Source organism: Schistocerca serialis, chromosome 2 (assembly GCF_023864345.2).
Source record: "Schistocerca serialis cubense isolate TAMUIC-IGC-003099 chromosome 2, iqSchSeri2.2, whole genome shotgun sequence".
In the NCBI taxonomy this organism is placed as follows: Eukaryota; Metazoa; Arthropoda; class Insecta; order Orthoptera; family Acrididae; genus Schistocerca; species Schistocerca serialis.
This window is the reverse complement of record NC_064639.1, coordinates 422,433,506-422,451,886: the sequence shown is the minus strand read 5'-3', so window position 1 is coordinate 422,451,886 and position 18,381 is coordinate 422,433,506. Positions and strand designations below refer to the sequence as shown.

Here is an 18,381-nt window from a genome sequence, read left to right as displayed (position 1 = left end):
AGTATTTTTGTTAGTCTTTGTCTATATTTTTCTTTTAGTTCTTCTTTAATATTTGTATTATCTATTCCTATTTTTTGTCTGTATCCTAGATCTATGCAGTCGCTGTGGTTATCCAATATGTAACCTTGTTTAGTGTGTTTTCCCTTGACTATGCTATTTTTCTTACATTTTTTCTGTTCCAAAAGCCATATTTATATCATTGCTGAACACTTCTGTTATCTTAAGTAATTGGTTGAGTTGTTAATTTGTTGCTGCCAGTAGTTTTAGGTCATCCATGTAAAGCAAATGTGTGATTTTGTGTGGGTATGTTCCAGTAATATTGTATCCATAATTTGTATTATTTAGCATGTTGGATAGTGGGTTCAGAGCAAGGCAGAACCAGAAAGGACTTAATGAGTCTCCTTGGTATATCCCACGCTTAATCTGTATTGGCTGTGATGTGATATTATTTGAATTTGTTTGAATATTAAGTGTGGTTTTCCAATTTTTCATTACTATGTTTAGGAACTGTATCAATTTAGGATCTACTTTGTATATTTCCAATATTTGTAGTAACCATGAGTGGAGTACACTATCAAAAGCTTTTCGGTAATCAATGTATGCGTAGTGTAGCGACCTTTGTTTAGTTTTAGCTTAATGTGTCACCGCTGCATCTATTATCAGTTGCTCTTGACAACCTCGTGCTCCTTTGCAGCAGCCTTTTTGTTCTTCATTTATAATTTTGTTCTGTGTTGTATGTGTCATTAATTTCTGTGTAATGACTGAAGTTAATATTTTGTATATTGTTGGTAGGCATGTTATGGGGCGAGATTTAGCTGGGTTTGCTGTGTCTGCTTGATCTTCAGGTTTCAGATAAGTTATTCCATGTGTAAGTGTGTCAGGGAATGTGTATGGGTCTACAATGTAACTGTAAAATAATTTAGTTAAATGTGAATGTGTTGAGGTGAACTTCTTTAGCCAGAAATTTGCTATTTTATCTTTTCCAGGGGCTTTCCAATTGTGAGTAGAATTAATTGCTTGGGTGACTTCATGTTACAAAATTATCACTTCAGGCATTTGTGGTATCATCTTGTATGTGTCGGTTTCTGCTTGTATCCACTGTGCACACCTGTTATGCTGTACCGGCTTTGACCATATGTTGCTCCAGAAGTGTTCCATGTCTGTTATGTTTGGTGGATCGTCTATTTTAATGTGTGTGTTATCTATTGTCTGGTAAAATTTCTTTTGGTTTGTGTTGAATGTTTGGTTTTGTTTCCTTCTATTTTCACTTTTTTGTATCTTCTAAGTCGTTTGACCAATGCTTGTAATTTCTGCATCTTTTCATCTAATTGCTCTATCGCTTCTTGTTGTGAGATTTTACCTAACCTTTTTCGTTTTTTTTTTCTGACATTTCATTTCTTATAAATTGTGTTAGCTGTCTGATGTCTTTTCTCAGTTTCTCTATTCTGATCTGTAGCCTGTGTTGCCATGCTGGTTTTGTGGGTTTCTCCTGTGTGTTTGTTGGTTCTGATCTCTGCTTAGTGTGAATATTTAGTGTAGTGAGTGCTCCTATATAAACCAGTAGTTGTAACTCTTCCATAGTTGTGTTTTCATTTATTTTGTTGTGTATGATTGTGTTTATAGTTTTTATTGTTGTTTCGACTTGTGGGTTATTTGGCGGTCTATGCAAGAATGGTCTAATGTCTGTATGTGTGTCTTTGTATTCTATATATGTCAGCTGAAATTTTTCTTCTATATCTAACATGTATGTCACTTCATGTTCTATTTGTGCTTGTTCTGGTGGCTGTCTTAAGATTTCGTTTTCCTCTGATTGTTTAATTGATGCATGTAGTTCTTTGTTTGTTTGCTCTGGGATGTTTGAGTCCATTATTGTATTTTCTTCTTCTTCTTCTTCTTCTTCTTCTTCTTCTTCTGATTGCACATTATTTTGTTCCAGTATTTGTTGTACTTGTTATTTGATGTTTTCTAATTCTGACTGGGGTATCCTGTTATTTTTGATTATTACACGGATCTGATCAGCTAGTCGTTGCTCTGTTAAAAAATTTTAATTCTGGGTATCTGGTAATAAATGTTGTGTATACTTGTGATCTGTATCCAGTTGTGTTGGTTCCTAGGTTTGTTGCTTGGTAATAACAGAACACGAGGTGTCGATTAACTTCATCTGACCATCTCATCCTCTCTCTTTGTTTTCCTTCTAGGGTGGTTGCAGGAAGCATATCCTGCAAAACACCTCTATTTGGATTTAAATCATTTTCCAGTTGGCTAGCAGTGTCATTACCATTGTGGGCGGGCATAGGGTTCAAGCGTCGTCCCCGACCATGACGGCGCTTGTCCGAGGCTTCATTAGTTCTGTCCTGAACCAACTAATCACACTAAAAGGGGGGTTAGCCCTATTAGTGGTTTGTTCTTTTCATCGCCTTTTACGACTGGCAGAACATACAGGAGGCCTATTCTTTTCCCGGGCCTCCACGGGATTTATTATTATTATTATTATTATTATTATTATTATTGTTGTTGTTGTTGTTGTTAAAGATGTTTTGTCCTGAGTTACTGAGTTACAGGTGTGTGTGTTTGTGTACAGTTTAGCAAATTCCCTTCTAACAATTCACAAAACCTGTTTTCTAGCCAGTCTTCTTCATCCTTAACATATTATTGTCTGTGAACATTGCTTATCTTACCAAGTCTTTTGACTGTTTATTTGATCCACAAACATTATCCATTTAAACCTGAATATATACACACATTTGAAATATGTTTGCTAGAGGCCTCACAATAGACTAGAAGTTAGCACTTAGTCCCATTTACAACACTTATAGCTGACCCTGATGACAGACTGGCACAACAGCCATGTTTGGCAGTGCTTACACTGCAATGGCTGATTCCAACCACCTCACCTTCACATTTTAGTGCACGTATCTAATACTTTAACAAAAAGTTTAAAGCAACATCGGTAAGAAGCATTACATTACTATACCCACCTTTTCAGTAGCTTTTGCGTGCTGTTGAAATGATGTATATAGTTCCATTTAAAAAAAGCGTAACAGCTTCCTTATTTCTGCTGATACTAGCACTTAACATTCAACAGAATTACGCTTCCCACTCCATATCATCATTTGCCAAAAACTTTGTTCGATGTCTTCAGTTCACAAAATATAAGGTGTTCCACAATATTCTGTTTTGCACAAGCACTGTAAATTGTAATTTAGATATACAAATTTGAAGCTCGGGTTCAATGTGCAGGAAGAAAAAAAATACGGTAAATCTGAAATTTTGACACCAGAAAAACATTTTTTTTTCGTAGTATTTTAATTGAAAATCAGAACACACTCATAGGAAACTTCTTTTACTGCCAACCAATAGCATTACACTAAATGTGCTAATTGTACCGCACCTGATGACCCACATCCTGAAAAGAATTTTTGTGCGCAGGTCCATATCGACACTACAATTTTTCATACAGATTTCCTGCGAAGTTAAATGCTATCGACGAACAATAAATAATAGCCTAATAATTTGCTATTCTCTAACGGTCACGTAAATAGAATTCCGTCGGCATTCAAATGTCGAAAAACAACTGTCTGCCATAAGTGGCTGCCAAAAACACTGCATGCTGTGTTGAGAACTGTTCTCGCGCGTTCCAACAGCGTTTTCTCATTTTCAGTTACGGGGAGGAAGGCGGTCTCAGTTAAATGTTACATTATGCAACCGCTTCGACGTCATTAAGAACTCTCGTTCGCATGTATAAAAACTTCACAGAGAAATATTTGCACTCTCCAATTGGCATAGCCACGAAACGAGCGTAGTACGTGTATCCTTAGCACCTGTTGGTAGATTGCCTATTGATAGCGTCGCCTGTCGGCTAAGACCTTGACGGGCGACACCACAGCACGCGAGGGTAGACCACCATTTGCGTTCAAAAGTGCAGAAAGGGGTCAGAAAACGCACCGAGGAAACAGGATTTGACATAAGATACAATGACGAGAAAAAAAATCGCAATACCAAGAGGGATCAGTGCGACATAAACGAAAGCTCGTAGGCGCGTTTCTTCATCTGAAAGACGTTTATTCAACTTTCGCTCCAGCTGAAAAAGATTGGCGCTAGTAGCGCCACTATGATGATACACTCCAGGTTTGCTTTAAATAGACGTTGCAGCGGTCGTAAGAGTTAGTTACCTCTGAGATTGGACGTGGTGAGTTGATATTAGTCAAGAATGTCTTGAAGGCGACAATACGCCATTATCAAAAACTCGCCGAGCTTGAACGAGGTCGTGTAATAGGGCTACGAGAAGCTGGATGTATCTTTTGCGATACTGCAGAAAGACTTGGCAAGACTATAGGCACTGTATATGATTGCTATCAGCGATGGTCACGCGAATGTATAGTCGGAAGAAGACCGGGCTCCGGATGGCCACGTGGCACTATCGAGAGTGAAGATCATTGTGTTCAGCATATGGCTCTGGCGCATCGTACTGCCGTCTTTTAGAACTTCAGTAGTGTGAAGTGACAGCTCATTGGAGGGCAGGGTGGTCTGCTGTCTTTGCTGATGAAATTTGGTTCTGCCTCGGTGCCAGTGATGGCTGTGTGTTGGTTAAGAGGGGCCAGTTGAGCGCCTGCAACCAGCCTGATTGATTGCTAGATACCCTAGATCTACAACTGGAGTTATGGTCTGGAGCGCAATTTAGTATGACAGCAGGAGCACTTTCTTGATTATCCCATGCACCCACACTGCAAAATTGTACGTCATTTCGGTGATTCAACCTGTCATGCTGCCATTCGTGAACATTATTCCAGGAGGAGTTTTCCAACAGGATAACGCTCGCCCATATACCGGCTGGTGTAACCAAACATACTATGCAGGGTATCGATATGTTGGCTTGGCTTGCTCGATCACCAAACCTGTCTCCAATCGAGCACATATGATACATACTCGGACGATAACTCCAGCATCATCCATCCAAGTGCAACAGGAATGGAACTCCATCCAACAAACTGACATCCTACACCTGTACAACACAATGCATGCACGTTTGCATGCTTGCAACAACATTCTGGCAGTTACACCCGTTAAACCCAGATAACCCTGACGTCCTTCTGGAAGGACGACGTCACTCACTGTTGAAATTATTTATTTTAGCGAATAACGCATTGTTGCAACGGACTGTGACGCATTGTTATATGAAGTAGGCAGAGTCAGTTGCATGCTGCGACGGTCAGTTTGACGGTGTCGTTCATAGTGAGTGAGAAACTGTGTCTTGAAGATAGGGCCGATTTTACCATGGACGAACTGACTGACCTTGACATCGATGGGTACGTATATTTTCTTTCATATTGCGTCAATAATTATGAAACTTGTCATATAATATCTTAAAGAATTAACCTATATTATTTATGGGTTTATATTACGATTGAAAGTTTTCGTCAGTTGTAAATCAATAATGTTTTCAACTGTCCTTCCAGAAGGACGTCAGGGTAATATGTTGTCATTTTGTATTCACAGAAAACGATGTACACTGATGGAACTTTTGGACATGTTAGAATCAAAAGATGAGGAAATACCCAATACTGGTGTCAATGTAACATTACGCCCTCCTCTAAATTCAACTGATGATGTAACAGATGAAGATTCTGGTGCTGAAGAAAATCCAAGTGTAGATAAATTACCAGCAAGTCAGCTCAATGCTACTGCGCTTTGTGATTTGGCCATTTTTACCAATGGTAATGCTGTGAATGCAACAAGGAAACAATCCTTCACCTCTGATGTTCCAGGACCCTCCAGCAGTACAAAAACAGCAACAATAACAACAACAACCGCAAACAAACCAGCAAGGCTATCGAAGAATGAAGTTCAAAACCTCAAGAAATATAACTGGAGAAGTGGTGAAATTGTTAATCCAACACCTGTATGGTCTCTAATGTTCACAGTTGGAATGAAGAAAGGGCGAACACCGCTTGAATATTTCCAACACTTTTTTGATAATGAAGTGCTTCTAATGATGGTCACATACACAAATCAGTACGCAGCCAAGAGAAATAGACTAGGTGATTGTTCAGAAAATGAGATGTTGGTGTTTATTGCAATACTTCTCCTAAGGGGATATGTAACAGTGTCACACAGAAAGATGTACTGGCAATCAGATGAAGACAGTCACAACGACCTCGTAACAAATGCCATGTCCAGAGATCGATTTGACTTCATCTTTTCCAATTTGCATGTATGCAACAGTGATAATTTAGATAAATCAGACCGTTTTGGAAAATCCGCCCATTACTGTGTATGCTGAATGATAGATTCAAACAATTTGCGCCTCACGTGCGGCATCATTCTGCCGATGAATCGATGGTCCCATATCTCGGAAGTCACGGGTACAAACAATTCATAAAAGGGAAACCAATCCGATACGGATTCAAATTTTGGTGTGGAGGCACAAGTGGTGGATATACAGGGTGATTCAAAAAGAATACCACAACTTTAGGAATTTAAAACTCTGCAACGCAAAAGGCAGAGCTAAGCACTATCTGTCGGCGAATTAAGGGAGCTATAAAGTTTCATTTAGTTGTACATTTGTTCGCCATTTCAGCCAATAAAGTTTTTGGTCCCTTTTTCTTCGAAGGTGCTACTGTAACTGGATTACAGTATCTGGAGATGTTAGAGAATTGGCTGTTCCCTCAGCTCGAACAAGAAGCACAACAATTCATATATCAGCAGGATGGAGCGCCACCACATTGGCACTTATCTGTCCGTAACTACCTGAACGTCAACTACCCGAGGCTATGGATCGGCCGCCAGGCAGCCCGTGACAGAGCACTTCATCACTGGCCTCCAAGAAGCCCTGATCTTACCCCCTGCGATTTTTTCTTATGGGGGTATGTTAAGGATATGGTGTTTCGGCCACCTCTCCCAGCCACCATTGATGATTTGAAACGAGAAATAACAGCAGCTATCCAAACTGTTACGCCTGATATGCTACAGAGAGTGTGGAACGAGTTGGAGTATCGGGTTGATATTGCTCGTGTGTCTGGAGGGGGCCGTATTGAACATCTCTGAACTTGTTTTTGAGTGAAAAAAAACCTTTTTAAATACTCTTTGTAATGATGTATAACAGAAGGTTATATTATGTTTCTTTCATTAAATACACATTTTTAAAGTTGTGGTATTCTTTTTGAATCACCCTGTATTATTTGGCTCGAACCCTACCAAGGAGCTGCCACGTGTAGTAAGGATTATAAAACGAAAGGTATGGGGTACAGTGTGGTAATGACTTATGTTGACCAGTTACTTCCACATGTTCCATATCGAATATACTTTGATAACCTCTTCACCAGCGTTGAACTACTACATGACCTAAAAGAGGGGCGTGGAAGCAACAGGAATAAGAAGAGGAAACAGAGTTAAGAGTTGTACTCTATCACCTGTAGAAAAAATGACAAAAGAAAATAGAGGATCATATGAAGTTTGTTCTGACTCAGCATCCGGGATTTCCATTGTACGTTGGAATGATAACAATGTTGTTACTGTAGCCACTAACTTTGACAGAGTGCAACCACTACGCTCTGTAGCAAGATTTTCCAGGGAACAAAAGAAAAGGATTAGCGTGCCTCAACCTAACTTATTACACCCCTACAATACCCATATGGGAGGCATAGATCGAGCTGACCAAAATGTATCCCTACATAGGTGCTCTATAAGAGGGAGAAAGTGGTATTTCCCGGTCATTGCAGAGCAAAATGCCTGCGATCTTTACAAGCACAACGAAGAACCCATAGATCATCTGACATTTCGTCGTCGAATTGTCACTGCAATTCTTGAAAGTCACAAAAGAGTCACTACCAGCAGGGGACGTCCTAGTAAGAGGGCAAAACTAGATTATAGATTTGATGGAAGAGAACATTATGTTGCTGAATTACCAACGTATGAGGTAACAAAAAAGAAGAAGCAGCTGAAATGTCGAAGTTGCCACAAAAAAACTACTACTATGTGAATAAAATGTGACGAACCACTTCATGTTTGTTGCTTTTTGTCTTATCATACTACTGCATAAAATATGTGTATAGGTTATTTTCTTTGTTTTTTGTATTTATTAGCTGTTTTAGCCTATAATTCAAATTTATTTATGTTTATTTGAAAGTATAAAAACCGAAACAAGTTAATTGCGCAATGTCATATACTTTAAAAACATGTTCCCTTATTGTCCTGACGTCCTTCTGGAAGGACGCCCATTTTTGGAAATACTAAATAAAAATAAATACTCAAAATTGTTTTTACTTTCTTCCTTACAACCTTGTGAATGAATGTAGATAAGATATAAATCAATTTTGAAAAAAAAAAAAATAATTCAGGACTATCTGAGTTAATGTACCAGCATTTAAAGTTGCACTGGCTTATCTCTCACGTACATTAAGCTGTGATATTGCAATGTTCATCACTGAAATATGTTACCTGGACAAATGTATTTCCGAAATTTCATTACTCTCTGTTAATTATTTATTGGTGTTGCGACTTTTTTCCCCATCAGTGTATGAGAGAAGAGGGAGTGTATGAGAGAAGACGGGAGCAGGAGCTCATTAACTAGCTAATAAAAATGCACTAGATGGATATGTCAGTAAGTTGCATTACAACACAAATATTTAGCCCAACCATTTTGATTACACGTTTGTACCTTGTAAATTATTGTTTATCCTAGGGCGACTCACACGAAACCAATGAATGATATGTATTGCTTTAAGCATGAAAAATCCAGCTGATGAACTGCAAAATTCGAAACCGGTAATGGTACTTTTTGAATAGAATAACATGAAACCAATTTGTGGCTGGTTGCTGAACGTCATCGACAATTTGTGTCTCATTTTTATTACACCTACTTATGATATATGATTTACTCAATCTCCATAGAAAAAAACCGGCAGAAATGTGTTATTACGAGGGGCTGCCATGTTCACAATCTGGCAGCAGCAATTGCTGTAGAAGATATTTAATGGAAGCCGCATCGATGTGACTCTGCACCCCACGACAGAACTGCCAAAAAGCCGGTAACAGCATGTGCAGTAATCTGCTGAATCAACATGCCAGTTTTTAGGAACAACAATAATATGTGCAGTGCTGCAACCAGTGCGATCATTTCGACATTCCTGTGATCAGCCTGCTTCAAGCATTGTAATGCACTGTCTATTGTAACATCGGTTAAGACCCGCTTCAAGAATTCACATTAGATCCAAACAATCTGCAGGGTATGGGCACAGACAATGAGAATGTAATGGCAGGTATTAACATGGGGTCCATTAAATGAGGAAAGCCGGCCGTGGTGGCCGAGCGGTTCTAGGGGCTACAGTCTGGAACCGCGCGGCCGCTACGGTCGCAGGTTCGAATCCTGCCTCGGGCATGGATGCGTGTGATGTCCTTAGGTTAGTTAGGTTAAGTAGTTCTAAGTTCTAGGGGACTGATGACATTAGAAGTTAAGTCCCATAGTGCTCAGAGCCAATTGAACCATTTTTAAATGAGAAGAAAACAAAACAAAAAAAAACAGGCATTCCGCATTTTATCCTTATGAAATGAGCATGTCATTCAATTCAACTTGTTACACAACGCCATACTACAGGCTACAACTCGGAGCCCTCTAATAAAGGGTTGTCATCTGTTCAGATTTATCGGTACCGTCACCGTTATGGACCTTCAGGTCCTGACATCCCGACAAGACCCAATTTTGTCCCGATTTTGCAAAACACTGTTACGAGCTTGGCTCAAGTACTGGAGTAACGCCATCTGTCAGAGCAACATGTGAATGCAGAATCAGTTTTATTTGTGTCAACAAGTTTATGTTGACAAGGTCGTCTCACAGATGGAGTTTTATTTCTGTATCCTGTATCGACTACGCGAGCACCATCTAGATACGCCTGAGTGCAATCAAACATTATCGAGTAACCCCCCCCCCCTTATCACGAACTTCAGCACCTAACTAAACTGTTAAAATGAAAGACTTTTCTTGGAACACTTATTTTTAAAATGATTGAAGATGAATGATATTTGTGTGTGTGTGTGTGTGTGTGTGTGTGTGTGTGTGTGTGTGTGTGACGAAGGAATTTGTGGTTCATGTTACCTACAAATACTTCTCAAAAAAGAAAGCAAACTATCCACAGTGAAGTTACACACTTCTTACAGAACGTGATAGACCAGCGCGCCGAAACCCCATTTAAAATCAAGTTCAGATGTGTGCACCATACTTACTGTTCGTAAAATACTTCATCGCTGCTCTCCTTACTTCTGAAACGGTAGCAATTGGACGACTTCAGGTTGTTAATGCTTTGTATCTAACCACGCTAACATAACAACAACAATGAAAAGCACTGTCTTATGGAACTACTGCAGTGTCGTGTTGTCAATAATTCATTTATCTGTTTCGGCGCGAGTAATGAAGCTATTTCTGGACTGCTGCAGGAACTATCTACAACCTAGAGAAGACATTTAATTGAGATACTTAGTATTTCGTACGCATATCTCTCACTTTTATCATCAGCGATGTACAACATAAAGCACAAACATATATGTGTAGTGTGTGGACTACGTGAGAAACTTGTAACCTCCACCGCATCAATGCTACTAACTGTGAAAAAGTAATTACTGATAACTTAATGTTAGAGTCTTACAAAATTGTGATGATAGTAATGATCTTTTGAAAATAATTTAGTTTCGTGGCCGAGACAGAATCGAATCTTTTAGTTTTTACCCCTCAGAAAATTTCATATTACGCCTAAGGGCTTAATTAACCCCATGCTGGGAACCACTAATCTAGATCTAGCGCAATCATTCGAACAAATACCAGACTTCTCCAGTAATACGGGACTGGAATTATTTAAGCAGCGCCACTCTGAGGGATCGGTCAGTTCCCATTTGAATAGGCATTTGATTAGACGAGTGTTTCTAAACGTAATACGAACAACGAATGCAATGTCATAACGTTTGAACTGTTTACTGTGAGTATATAGGGCGTGATGTCGATAGTGACCTGTACTTCGATGACTAAAGTGTTGTTGTCGACTGTTTACGGTCTAATAAATTCACATCTTACGAAAATGCCTACCCGTGAAAACGAAAGTGTCACTTTTCAGACGGTTACACAATAGAGTGCTCTTTTCTCAAGAAAGGACGTACGGATCAGGAAGTGCTGTGAGATTTGTAGCTGTATTATCTCAGTAACTCATATGGGGTGAGGCAAATGTCAGGCACCACATTTCTACGAAGAACCGTACAAACAGATCCACCATATCATCAGCCTATTTCTACATTCATAATTAAGGAAGGTACTCAGGAAGAATTGCTCGTTGCGGCTCAGAACTAACAACAGTTTATAAAGTTGTCAAGCATCATCAGTCCTTCAATTCTCTTGACTATAACGTAAAATTGAATGGCGCAACGCATCCTCACTCCATAGTCGCCGCTAAGCAGCCTACGGCCAGGACGGAAGCTACAGCGACTGTGAAAAATATTTTCGCACGACGCTCCGTGGCCGAATGCATAAAACAATTGCAAGAATTTTCATTTGGCGGGATAGCCAGAGACGCATCGAACCACAAGGCTGAAAAGAGGTTTCCTTTAATTGTTCAATACTTTACCGAAACTGGTGGAATTCAACATTATCTGTTGATCTGGAGATACTAAAAGGTATCAGATAGATTATATAATGGTAAGACAGAGATTCAGGAACCAGGTTTTAAATTTTAAGACATTTCCAGGGGCAGATGTGGACTCTGACCACAATCTATTGGTTATGACCTGTAGATTAAAACTGAAGAAACTGCAAAAGGGTGGGAATTTAAGGAGATGGGACCTGGATAAACTGAAAGAACCAGAGGTTGTACAGAGTTTCCGGGAGAGCGTAAGGGAACAATTGACAGGAATGGGGGAAAGAAATACAGTAGACGAAGAATGGGTAGCTTTGAGGGATGAAGTAGTGAAGGCAGCAGAGGATCAAGTAGGTAAAAAGACGAGGACTAGTAGAAATCCTTGGGTAACAGAAGAAATATTGAATTTAATTGATGAAAGGAGAAAATATAAAAATGCAGTAAATGAAGCAGGCAAGAAGGCATACAAACGTCTCAAAAATCAGGTCGACAGGAAGTGCAAAATGGCTAAGCAGGAATGGCTAGCGGACAAATGTAAGGATGTAGAGGCTTAGCTCACTAGGGGTAAGATAGATACTGCCTACAGGAAAATTAAAGAGACCTTTGGAGAAAAGAGAACGACTTGTATGAATATCAAGAGCTCAGATGGAAACCCAGTTCTAAGCATAGAAGGGAAAGCAGAAAGGTGGAAGGAGTATATAGAGGGTCTATACAAGGGCGATGTACTTGAGGACAATATTATGGAAATGGAAGAGGATGTAGATGAAGATGAAATGGGAGATACGATACTGCGTGAAGAGTTTGACAGAGCTCTGAAAGACATGAGTCGAAACAAGGCCCCGGGAGTAGACAACATTCCACTGGAACTACTGACGGCCTTGGGAGAGCCAGTCCTGACAAAACTCTACCATCTGGTGAGCAAGATGTATGAAACAGGCGAAATACCCTCAGACTTCAAGAAGAATATAATAATTCCAATCCCAAAGAAAGCAGGTGTTGACAGATGTGAAAATTACCGAACAATCAGTTTAATAAGCCACAGCTGCAAAATACTGACACGAATTCTTTACAGACGAATGGAAAAATTAGTAGAAGCCGACCTCGGGGAAGATCAGTTTGGATTCCGTAGAAACACTGGAACACGTGAGGCAATACTGACCTTACGACTTATCTTAGAAGAAAGATTAAGGAAAGGCAAACCTACGTTTCTAGCATTTGTAGACTTAGAGAAAGCTTTTGACAATGTTGACTGGAATACTCTCTTTCAAACTCTAAAGATGGCAGGGGTAAAATACAGGGAGCGAAAGGTTATTTGCAATTTGTACAGAAACCAGATGGCAGTTATAAGAGTCGAGGGACATGAAAGGGAAGCTGTGGTTGGGAAGGGAGTGAGACAGGGTTGTAACCTATCCCCGATGTTATTCAATCTGTATATTGAGCAAGCAGTAAAGGTAACAAAAGAAAAATTCGGAGTAGGTATTAAAATCCATGGAGAAGAAATAAAAACTTTGAGGTTCGCCGATGACATTGTGATTCTGTCAGAGACAGCAAAGGACTTAGAAGAGAAGTTGAATGGAATGGACAGTGTCTTGAAAGGAGGATATAAGATGAACATCAACAAAAGCAAAACGAGGATAATGGAATGTAGTCGAATTAAGTCGGGTGATGCTGAGGGAATTAGATTAGGAAATGAGACACTTAGTGTAGTAAAGGAGTTTTGCTATTTGGGGAGCAAAATAACTGATGATGGTTGAAGTAGAGAGGATATAAAATGTAGACTGGCAATGGCAAGGAAAGCGTTTCTGAAGAAGAGAAATTTGTTAACATCGAGTATAGATTTAAGTGTCAGGAAGTCATTTCTGAAAGTATTTGTATGGAGTGTAGCCATGTATGGAAGTGAAACATGGACGATAAATAGTTTGGACAAGAAGAGAATAGAAGCTTCCGAAATGTGGTGCTACAGAAGAATGCTGAAGATTAGATGGGTAGACCACATAACTAATGAGGAAGTACTGAATAGGATTGGGGAGAAGAGAAGTTTGTGGCACAACTTGACCAGAAGAAGGGATCGGTTGGTAGGACATGTTCTGAGGCATCAAGGGATCACCAATTTAGTATTGGAGGGCAGCGTGGAGGGTAAAAATTGTAGAGGGAGACCAAGAGATGAATACACTAAGCAGATTCAGAAGGATGTAGGTTGCAGTAGGTACTGGGAGATGAAGAGGCTTGCACAGGATAGAGTAGCATGGAGAGCTGCATCAAACCAGTCTCGGGACTGAAGACCACAACAACAACAACTGTTGAAGTTTGATTCGCTGAATAACGAAACATCAGAGACAATTGCAAATTTTTGTCTAGACACTTTAACACAGTTGCAAATTGCACTAGATAAACTAATCGGTTTTGTGGAGGCAGCTTCGGAGGGCGGTCAGAGGAATGTGTTTTGCAAAATTAAAGAAGTAGTAAAATATGTAAAAGGAATTGGATGCCCTGCCCATATTCTCCACAGTACCGCATCAAGCGCTGCTGCAGTCTTGACTGTCGACGTTTAAATAATCGTCATAGCATATTTAATTACTTTTCAATATACACGGAAAGGGCAGAGAAGCTCAGAGAGTTCTGCTTGTATGTGGATGTCAATCATCAGACTCTTCGTCTCACTCAAACACAAGATGGCCGCCGTTAACGCCGCAAGGAGGAAATTCTTAAACTTTGGATTCCATTACAACAATTTTTTAAAGCCGAAGGTAGACCACCTACAATAATTCCAGATTTCTTCCAATAATGTGATAAGTGAAATTTACTTCATGTTTCTGCAGTCAAACTTGGCTCTTTTTGAAAGAGAGAGAGAGAGAGAGAGAGAGAACGTGGAGAAGAGTAAAGTCTCCATAACTGAAAGAAGACATATATTAATCGACCCTCAAGGGTGTGCGAATGAAAGGGACACTGCCAATTTTACTGGCAAGCAAACAAAAACGAACTCTAACAAATTAAAGAACGAAGACCCTAACCAAGAAATTATTAACTTGATTTCGGAATTTGAGGATGAGACAATGCTTTCTATAACATATCATTTGATTACTTAGAGAAATGGGCTATTTCTTTGAATAAATATCAAGTACTTGAATGGATGACGTTATTTGAAACCCCACAATGGGTGATGGTTGAAAACACTATTACATAAATGACTAAAAATGGTGTGAAGATTTCAGGCGACAGCTGTTTTCAGGGTTTTTAGAAACTAAGTGTGACTCGGCTTTTTAGAAACTAAGTGTGACTCGGAAGAAGGAAGTCTAAACACTCCGTGAAAGAAAGGTGGCATTACTGTCTCAAGGAAACCGAAAATCCTCAACGCAATGGCCAACTGCTAAAATTATGCTGGTATTTGTTTTCTTTTCCCACACACAACGTGACTGTGGAAAGAGTATTTTCGCTGATGTTGGCCCAGTAGACTGATGAAAGAAATCGACTGCTGCCAATGACTACGAAATCAATCTTGCAGTGCCATTTTATCTACAAGCTGACCTGCATGGAGTTTTATAAATACGTAAAAGGGAACGAAGACTCGCCGAAAAAGGCGTAATCTTCCAAAAATTATGGTGTACCAGCTACTCTTGCCCCAACAATGTAAATGTGTTCTAAGTAAAAAGTAACCATATTAAATGAATTTTTTACTTGACTTCTACACCCCCGTCTCAGACTGTCTCGAAGAGGTCCCAGCTAGGAAAAGCAACACTACTCTAGCAGCAGACAGATGGCTGCAAATATTTAGACATGAAGAATAAAGACGTAGAACATTAATAACGTTTGTTTTGTCTAAAAAACTAAGAATTTTGACATAAAATATTTGGATATGTTAATTTTCAGCCATAGTACCTTAAATAGCAAACTCAAATTAGATAATGAAACACTATGTAATCTTGCCCAGCTGGCTTAACAAGTTGGGGATCGGACCGTCCTACTACATGAGGATAAAGCTTTCCAACATTATTTTATCTACACTCCTGGAAATGGAAAAAAGAACACATTGACACCGGTGTGTCAGACCCACCATACTTGCTCCGGACACTGCGAGAGGGCTGTACAAGCAATGATCACACGCACGGCACAGCGGACACACCAGGAACCGCGGTGTTGGCCGTCGAATGGCGCTAGCTGCGCAGCATTTGTGCACCGCCGCCGTCAGTGTCAGCCAGTTTGCCGTGGCATACGGAGCTCCATCGCAGTCTTTAACACTGGTAGCATGCCGCGACAGCGTGGACGTGAACCGTATGTGCAGTTGACGGACTTTGAGCGAGGGCGTATAGTGGGCATGCGGGAGGCCGGGTGGACGTACCGCCGAATTGCTCAACACGTGGGGCGTGAGGTCTCCACAGTACATCGATGTTGTCGCCAGTGGTCGGCGGAAGGTGCACGTGCCCGTCGACCTGGGACCGGACCACAGCGACGCACGGATGCACGCCAAGACCGTAGGATCCTACGCAGTGCCGTAGGGGACCGTACCGCCACTTCCCAGCAAATTAGGGACACTGTTGCTCCTGGGGTATCGGCGAGGACCATTCGCAACCGTCTCCATGAAGTTGGGCTACGGTCCCGCACACCGTTAGGCCGTCTTCCGCTCACGCCCCAACATCGTGCAGCCCGCCTCCAGTGGTGTCGCGACAGGCGTGAATGGAGGGACGAATGGAGACGTGTCGTCTTCAGCGATGAGAGTCGCTTCTGCCTTGGTGCCAATGATGGTCGTATGCGTGTTTGGCGCCGTGCAGGTGAGCGCCACAATCAGGACTGCATACGACCGAGGCACACAGGGCCAACACCCGGCATCATGGTGTGGGGAGCGATCTCCTACACTGGCCGTACACCACTGGTAATCGTCGAGGGGACACTGAATAGTGCACGGTACATCCAAACCGTCATCGAACCCATCGTTCTACCATTCCTAGACCGGCAAGGGAACTTGCTGTTCCAACAGGACAATGCACGTCCGCATGTATCCCGTGCCACCCAACGTGCTCTAGAAGGTGTAAGTCAACTACCCTGGCCAGCAAGATCTCCGGATCTGTCCCCCATTGAGCATGTTTGGGACTGGATGAAGCGTCGTCTCACGCGGTCTGGACGTCCAGCACGAACGCTGGTCCAACTGAGGCGCCAGGTGGAAATGGCATGGCAAGCCGTTCCACAGGACTACATCCAGCATCTCTACGATCGTCTCCATGGGAGAATAGCAGCCTGCATTGCTGCGAAAGGAGGATATACACTGTACTAGTGCCGACATTGTGCATGCTCTGTTGCCTGTGTCTATGTGCCTGTGGTTCTGTCAGTGTAATCATGTGATGTATCTGACCCCAGGAATGTGTCAATAAAGTTTCCCCTTCCTGGGACAATGAATTCACGGTGTTCTTATTTCAATTTCCAGGAGTGTATTTTGATCAGAGAACACCGCAGCTGTTTCCGTAAACCACACTGTAGGAAAGACTGCAACCAACAACAAGTTTTTCTTTTTTTAAATGATTTACAATTACTAGTTTCGGGCCTGAGCCCATCAGATGGTAGCGTTGACTTTTTTGTAGGTTTTTCTTTTGTATCCAAAAATGTAACAAAGATCTTATTATAACATATTTTACAAGAGGTTTGACATTTTCGTCCTAAAATAAAAAGTTTTTGTGACTACATAGTTTTACGCTTATGTATGTTTTATTCTCTGTACTTACAACCATAATGAATAAAGCATACGTATGTCTTCAACTATGTAACCACAAAAACTTTGTTGTATTTTAGGATGCAAATGGCAAATCTTTTGTTAACTATGCAATCACAAAACTTCGTTGCATTTTAGGATACAAACGTAAAACCATGGGCTTAGTCCCAAAACTAGTAACGGTACAATAAAATCATTTAAAAAACAACTTGTGGCTCGTTGCAGTATTTCCTACAGTGTAAAGTTTTCCGAGTTCCAGTACGGGTTTAACTGACTATTTTCAGTATACCTCGTGGGGGTGCTATCCAGAACTCTGATCACAACTCTAGTGCGATTTTGTATATTTTATGTAGTGACAGTAGGTCCCTCATTATTGCAATTACCTCAACCTGTTGTCTGCACAAAAAAGTCGTTATGGTTTTCTGCAGAATCTTGGGCAACTCTTCAGAATTATATTTTTTTCGCGAATTGGAAAATATAATTTTTATCTTACAAGACCAAAATTTTCTGAGCACTATTGTTTTCTTCGCGAAATTTTCAGAACTATTCAAATTTTGTGCAGAAAACTATTAGCATATCTATATGTTCAACAACAAGCATCGCAACAAGTGCTGAAGTAAATACGCTATCTATTCTAAGATTTCCGGTTTTTCACCAATTTCTGTCGCTCGAGGACAAGCGAGATGGAACGGTAGAGAAAGCGAGCAAAAAAGTTGGAGCGGATGTGCAATTTACTGGAGGTAAATACTTTTGCTGCTCCCAAGTTTCTGCTGCTATCGGTATGGAGTGTAAATAAAGAAAGAATTCAGGAGTAAGCTTTCTGTGCCTGATTTATAATATTACGGGGGTTGTCCGTCGTCCTGCAACACATTGTTCGTCTCAGTTCTCGTGTTAAACGTATGCCTGTGCTAACAGTCTGCCATTTGTCATCGGCTGCATTGCTGAAGCATCTACAAATACCTTTACTGATGTGTGTTAGGTATTTTGTTATTTTAGTGTGAATGAAACGGTCACTGCAAAGCGGTGGTTCCCAGCCTGGGGAAATTACCTCCCTGATGGGTGAAAAACGGA

The 18,381-nt window shown here is 40.7% G+C and overlaps 2 protein-coding genes across 5 annotated transcripts in view; one reads left to right on the top strand and one right to left on the bottom strand.

The window, feature by feature from the left end:
* LOC126457281 (sodium-dependent phosphate transporter 1) overlaps positions 1-18,381 on the bottom strand; it is a 317,359-nt gene that overhangs the window by 51,242 nt on the left and 247,736 nt on the right. The gene's annotated exons all lie outside the window — the stretch shown is intronic.
* Positions 5,435-6,280, top strand: LOC126456033 (piggyBac transposable element-derived protein 3-like). Its single transcript, XM_050091787.1, has one exon. The coding sequence runs from the start codon at positions 5,435-5,437 to the stop codon at positions 6,278-6,280; it is 846 nt and encodes a 281-aa protein (XP_049947744.1).

Coding starts and splice junctions, on each gene's coding strand:
- LOC126456033 (XM_050091787.1), top strand. CDS start 5,435: ATGTTTTCAACTGTCCTTCCAGAAGGACGTCAGGGTAATATGTTGTCA.